At 51.0% G+C, this 6,333-nt stretch overlaps 1 protein-coding gene across 1 annotated transcript; it reads right to left on the minus strand.

Annotated features, from left to right (window-relative positions):
• Positions 1 to 236: 236 nt before the first annotated feature.
• rtca (RNA 3'-terminal phosphate cyclase) lies at positions 237 to 6,333 on the minus strand. Its single transcript, XM_037762912.1, has 11 exons — positions 6,141 to 6,333; positions 5,922 to 6,022; positions 4,573 to 4,716; positions 4,317 to 4,440; positions 3,887 to 3,945; positions 1,645 to 1,786; positions 1,252 to 1,373; positions 1,016 to 1,074; positions 763 to 857; positions 543 to 647; positions 237 to 460 (listed from the first exon to the last, which is right to left on the minus strand). Exons 1-11 carry the CDS (start codon positions 6,192 to 6,194, stop codon positions 362 to 364), a joined length of 1,104 nt encoding a protein of 367 aa, XP_037618840.1. The 5' UTR covers positions 6,195 to 6,333; the 3' UTR covers positions 237 to 361.

The raw sequence follows: 6,333 nt of genomic DNA on the forward strand, positions 1-6,333 counted from the left end.
GCAGTACCTACCAGCGGTCCCAGCGGGCCCTACCAGCGGTCCTTACCAGCAGTACCTACCAGCGGTACCAGCGGTCCCGGCGGGCCCTACCAGCGGTACCAGCGGTCCCTACCAGCAGTACCTACCAGCGGTACCAGCGGTCCCGGCGGGCCCTACCAGCGGTCCCAGGAGCTCAGTGCTGAGTGAAGGTGTTTGTATGAGCGGTTCTCAGCAGCATGAAGAGACGAATCAATGAATGATGGAAGAACAGAACCAGTTTTATTGATTTATTACAGTTTTAATGAAACATCCTGAGACAGAAGCTGAGAGGGTCGGCCATGATGGGGGGGCAGCTGGAGAGTGTGTGTGTGTGTGTGTGTGTTTACAGGTGTGTGTTAGCGGCTCCTGATCCTACACACTCGATGATGAAGGTGTTGTTGCTGCTCAGCTCGTCCTCAGACTTCGTTATTGTGAACTTTGCCTGCAAACAGAAACATGAACGTTAAATATTATAAACACACTCAGACAGTTTGACCTCCGTGTGACCTCCGAGTGTCTCTGACCTGAGTCAGCTGCTCCGCGATGTGAATGGCCGTCTGCGTGTGCAGCGTCACGGCGCCGGTTCGAATCCGGGACGTTCCCTTCGCCAACGCCATGAAGATGATGAGCTGAGGAGGAAGAGGAGGTCAGAGCACGTTTTATAATACTGAACATCCACGGGTCAGAGTAAGGTCACAGTGAGGTCAGAGTAAGGTCACAGTGAGGTCAGAAGGTGCGTCTCACCTGGTCCTGCAGGAACTCGTCCACGCAGCCGTTGTGTCGGATGTTTCTCAGCAACATCTCAGCAGCTTCAATACCAATTTTATCTACATACACACCTGAAACACACACACACACACACACACACACACACGTTTGTTACCCTGTTACCCCTCTGATTGGCTGTCTGGTCCCACCTGACAGACGTCACATTGCAGCTCAGCTCTGTGATTGGTCCGTTAGACCAGACCGTTTAAGGGTCCCAGCAGCTGCTCACCTTTCTTCCCCAGAGCCGAACCTGCGAACACACAACCTGTGGACGACTCCGCGATGATGCTGAAACACAGAGAGGAGACGGACCAATCAGAGAGCTCCGGCTCAGGAGGTGTTCACTGTACGTGGGACAAACTACAACCACCGTCAGTCAAAGGAAGTTCCCATGTTTACAGCTGTTTTCATGTTGTCAGCTTGACTTTACATCAGTAGTGATGTCAGCAGGTGGGCGGGGCTTACATGATGCCGCTGCCGTTCCCGAAGGCCATCTCTTTCTCCTGCAGCGCCGCGATGTTGATGTACAGATCTTTGATTTCCTTCCTGATGGTCCGAACAGCAGCAGACGACATGTCTTTAGCCAGCTGAAGACACACAGAGGACACAGTCAATACCTGGACCCCATCAATACGGGGAACCGATCAATACGCAGACCTGATCAATACCTGGACCCCATCAATACGCGGAACCAATCAATACGCGGACCCGATCAATACCTGGAACCGATCAATACGCGGACCCGACCACTACGTGGACCCGATCAATACCTGGACCTGATCAACCCGTCATTTGAGAAGGATTAAAGAACCCCTGTTATGACATCACTTCCTGTCTGTGTTGCCGTGGTAACTTTACTTTGTAGGGCAGGACTCCGGCAACGAAGGCGCGGCCGTAGATCTTAGTGATGGTTCCTCTCTCCGTCATGACGACCGGCTGCAGCTCTTTGACCGGGTTCACCGTCACCGCCACCTCACCGCCGCCTCGAGGGTAGTACCCCCTGAAACACAGACAAGACCGCCATCATTAGGGTAGTACCCCCTGAAACACAGACCAGACCGCCATCGTCAGGGTAGTACCCCCTGAAACACAGACCAGACCGCCATCGTCAAGGTAGTACCCCCTGAAACACAGACAAGACCGCCATCGTCAGGGTAGTACCCCCTGAAACACAGACCAGACCGCCATCGTCAAGATAGTACCCCCTGAAACACAGACAAGACCGCCATCGTCAAGGTAGTACCCCCTGAAACACAGACAAGACCGCCATCGTCAAGGTAGTACCCCCTGAAACACAGACCAGACCGCCATCGTCAAGGTAGTACCCCATGAAACACAGACAAGACCGCCATCGTCAAGGTAGTACCCCCTGAAACACAGACAAGACCGCCATCGTCAAGGTAGTACCCCCTGAAACACAGACCAGACCGCCATCGTCAAGGTAGTACCCCATGAAACACAGACAAGACCGCCATCGTCAGGGTAGTACCCCCTGAAACACAGACAAGACCGCCATCGTCAGGGTAGTACCCCCTGAAACACAGACAAGACCGCCATCGTCAGGGTAGTACCCCCTGAAACACAGACAAGACCGCCATCGTCAGGGTAGTACCCCCTGAAACACAGACAAGACCGCCATCGTCAAGGTAGTACCCCCTGAAACACAGACAAGACCGCCATCGTCAGGGTAGTACCCCCTGAAACACGGACCAGACCAGACCGCCATCGTCAGGGTAGTACCCCCTGAAACAAAGACCAGACCGCCATCGTCAAGGTAGTACCCCCTGAAATACAGACCAGACCGCCATCGTCAGGGTAGTACCCCCTGAAACCAAGACCAGACCACCATCATTAGGGTAGTACCCCCTGAAACCAAGACCAGACCACCATCGTCAGGGTAATACCCCCTGGAACCAAGACCAGACCACCATCATTAGGGTAGTACCCCCTGAAACCAAGACCAGACCACCATCGTCAGGGTAGTACCCCCTGAAACCAAGACCAGACCACCATCATTAGGGTAGTACCCCCTGAAACACAGACAAGACTGCCATCAGGTCCACTCAATCTGGAGGGGGCGTGGTCTGGGTGAATCTGGAGGGGGCGTGGTCTAGGTAATATAGTTCACTCTTCCTTTGATAAATGTTTCTGTGATTGGTCTGTACACTGGGCCATGTCTGTGATTGGTCTGTAGACTGGTCCATGTCCGTGATTGGTCTGTAGACTGGGCCATGTCTGTAGACTGGGCCATGTCTGTGATGGGTCTGTAGACTGGGCCATGTCTGTAGACTGGGCCATGTCTGTGATGGGTCTGTAGACTGGGCCATGTCTGTAGACTGGTCCATGTCCGTGATTGGTCTGTAGACTGGGCCATGTCTGTAGACTGGGCCATGTCTGTGATGGGTCTGTAGACTGGGCCATGTCTGTGATGGGTCTGTAGACTGGGCCATGTCTGTGATGGGTCTGTAGACTGGTCCATGTCCGTGATTGGTCTGTAGACTGGGCCATGTCTGTAGACTGGGCCATGTCTGCGATGGGTCTGTAGACTGGGCCATGTCTGCGATTGGTCTGTAGACTGGGCCATGTCTGTAGACTGGGCCATGTCTGCGATTGGTCAGTAGACTGGTCCATGTCTGCTATTGGTCAGTAGACTGGTCCATGTCTGCGATTGGTCAGTAGACTGGTCCATGTCTGCGATTGGTCAGTAGACTGGTCCATGTCTGCGATTGGTCAGTAGACTGGTCCATGTCTGCTATTGGTCAGTAGACTGGTCCATGTCTGCGATTGGTCAGTAGACTGGTCCATGTCTGCGATTGGTCAGTAGACTGGTCCATGTCTGCGATTGGTCAGTAGACTGGTCCATGTCTGCTATTGGTCAGTAGACTGGTCCATGTCTGCTATTGGTCAGTAGACTGGTCCATGTCTGCTATTGGTCAGTAGACTGGTTGGCTGTTACTAGTTGATAACCAGCTTCACAGGAATGCTTAGTTTTATCTCTGTTGTTAAAGTTAGTGAAGCCAGATAACCAGAAGATACCCTGGGTATGCCCGAGATACCCTGGGTATGATTCTATTGAGCAGATAGGAAACAGGACACTGACCTCATGATGACATCACAGTCAAAATGGACTCCAAACTTCTCCACGATCGGTTTAAACACCTGAAGAAGAAAATACACCGTTAGTACACAACATACTCTGTATACATGTATACAGAAAGTACACAGTGAGTGTACAACATGTGATGTACACTGTATACATGTTTACAGTGAGTGTACATTGTCTGTACTGAGTGTAGTACTGAGAGTACCTTGATGGTGTAGTCTATCTGAGGAGACATCTCTGTGTATACAGAGTGTAGTACTAGGTGTAGTAGTAGTAGTAGTACCTTGATGGTGTAGTCTATCTGAGGAGACATCTCTGTGTATACAGAGTGTAGTACTAGGTGTAGTAGTAGTACCTTGATGGTGTAGTCTATCTGAGGAGACATCTCTGTGTATACAGAGTGTAGTACTAGGTGTAGTAGTAGTACCTTGATGGTGTAGTCTATCTGAGGAGCCATCTCTGCGTTGGTTCCTCCCTTCAGACGGAGCTCAGAGGACGAAGCAGCGAACAGAGAACAAGGTAGAGACACCTGGAGTAACAGACACACACTCCTGATACACACCCCCCCCACACACACACATTAAAAGAAGAAGAACTCAATGAGTCAGTAACACAGGACAACTGGACCCTGTCTCACTGTCAGAGAGACAGAGAGAGAGAGACAGACAGAGAGACAGTCTCACCCTGCTGTCTGAGGATCAGCTGTGTAGTTTCCTGACTGGATCTTTCCTGGAGTCAGAGTGATGTCAGTGGAGCCGATGGAGGCTCCCTGTAGATCACCTGAACACAGATCTGAGACCAGCTGGAGGCCACTCAGGTGCTGAGGTCTACACACACACACACACACACACACACACACACACACACACACACACATTATACAGCAGCCATAAACTGAACATCTGATATGTCTCACCAAACTCTGTTTCCTCAGAACTCCATTCAGAAGTTGTTTTCACCTCCGTCACTCAACAGATGACGTTCACACAAATAAGACTAGGTTTGGGGTGCTGAGAGTCTTCTAGTGAACTCGGCACATATTTGATCCTTCCAGTAAATCAATAAACATCATGAACAGAAGTGATTGACGCTGCTCCCGTTTAGTGGAAGAAAGACTGCCACAAAGAATCTGCAAAGATTTCTGTTCTATTTCTAGAATGTGTAAATGTAAACGCTGCTGGATGAAGAGGATGGATGCTGAGTTCTAGAGCAGCTCCAGCAGGTTGTCTGGATGTATTCATCCATGTATCAGGAGGTCTGAACGTCTGTCTACAAAACACAAACTCTGACTTTAGGGGATATTTCAATGCAGTCTTGTTGGCGTCGTCTTTTCTCCATTGAAGCTACAGAAAGGTTCCCAGCAGCAGGAAGGAACCGGGAGACCTTCAGCTAACAGAGGAGCTACAGAAAGGTTCCCAGCAGCAGGAAGGAACCGGGAGACCTTCAGCTAACAGAGGAGCTACAGAAAGGTTCCCAGCAGCAGGAAGGAACCGGGAGACCTTCAGCTAACAGAGGAGCTACAGAAAGGTTCCCAGCAGCAGGAAGGAACCGGGAGACCTTCAGCTAACAGAGGAGCTACAGAAAGGTTCCCAGCAGCAGGAAGGAACCGGGAGACCTTCAGCTAACAGAGGAGCTACAGAAAGGTTCAAACAACCGTTACTACTACCAGCTCTGCTTTTCATTGTTATCTGCTAATACTCAATACTCAATAACTTACTGAGTAACTCAGCTAACTGAGTAGCTGCTAGCTGCTAGCTGTTAGCTGTTAGCTGCTAGCTGTTAGCTGTTAGCTGCTAGCTGTTAGCTGCTAGCTGTTAGCTGTTAGCTGCTAGCTGTTAGCTGTTAGCTGTTAGCTGCTAGCTGCTAGCTGTTAGCTGTTAGCTGCTAGCTGCTAGCTGTTAGCTGCTAGCTGTTAGCTGCTAGCTGTTAGCTGCTAGCTGCTAGCTGTTAGCTGCTAGCTGTTAGCTGCTAGCTGCTAGCTGTTAGCTGCTAGCTGCTAGCTGTTAGCTGTTAGCTGCTAGCTGTATCTCACCTGAGTCCAGGTGAGGTTCTTCCGGCTCTGATCTTGGTGATTCTGATGGAGGAGCCGCTGATGCAGCTCAGCGCTGCGGACAGTCTGAGGATCTGCCCGCCCTGAAGACACAGAGAGGAACAGAGACACATCAGAACCGGAACCCGCTCAGAACCGGCAGCTCCAGCTAGCCTAGCCTTCTGTTAGCATGTTAGCATGTTAGCATGTTGTGATACTCACTCCCTCCATCACGCTGCCGTCTATCTCCACCACGGAGGAGGACTCCATCTCCATCTGAACCAGCACCGACACAACCACACTGTTTAACACGGAGAGACTGTTTCTGACTGGACCACACAACCAGAACCACAACCACAACCACAACCAGGACCGGGACCGGGACTACTACGAGTTCTTCTTCTTCTTCTTCTTC

Source organism: Sebastes umbrosus, unplaced genomic scaffold (assembly GCF_015220745.1).
Source record: "Sebastes umbrosus isolate fSebUmb1 unplaced genomic scaffold, fSebUmb1.pri scaffold_112_arrow_ctg1, whole genome shotgun sequence".
Taxonomy (NCBI): Eukaryota; Metazoa; Chordata; class Actinopteri; order Perciformes; family Sebastidae; genus Sebastes; species Sebastes umbrosus.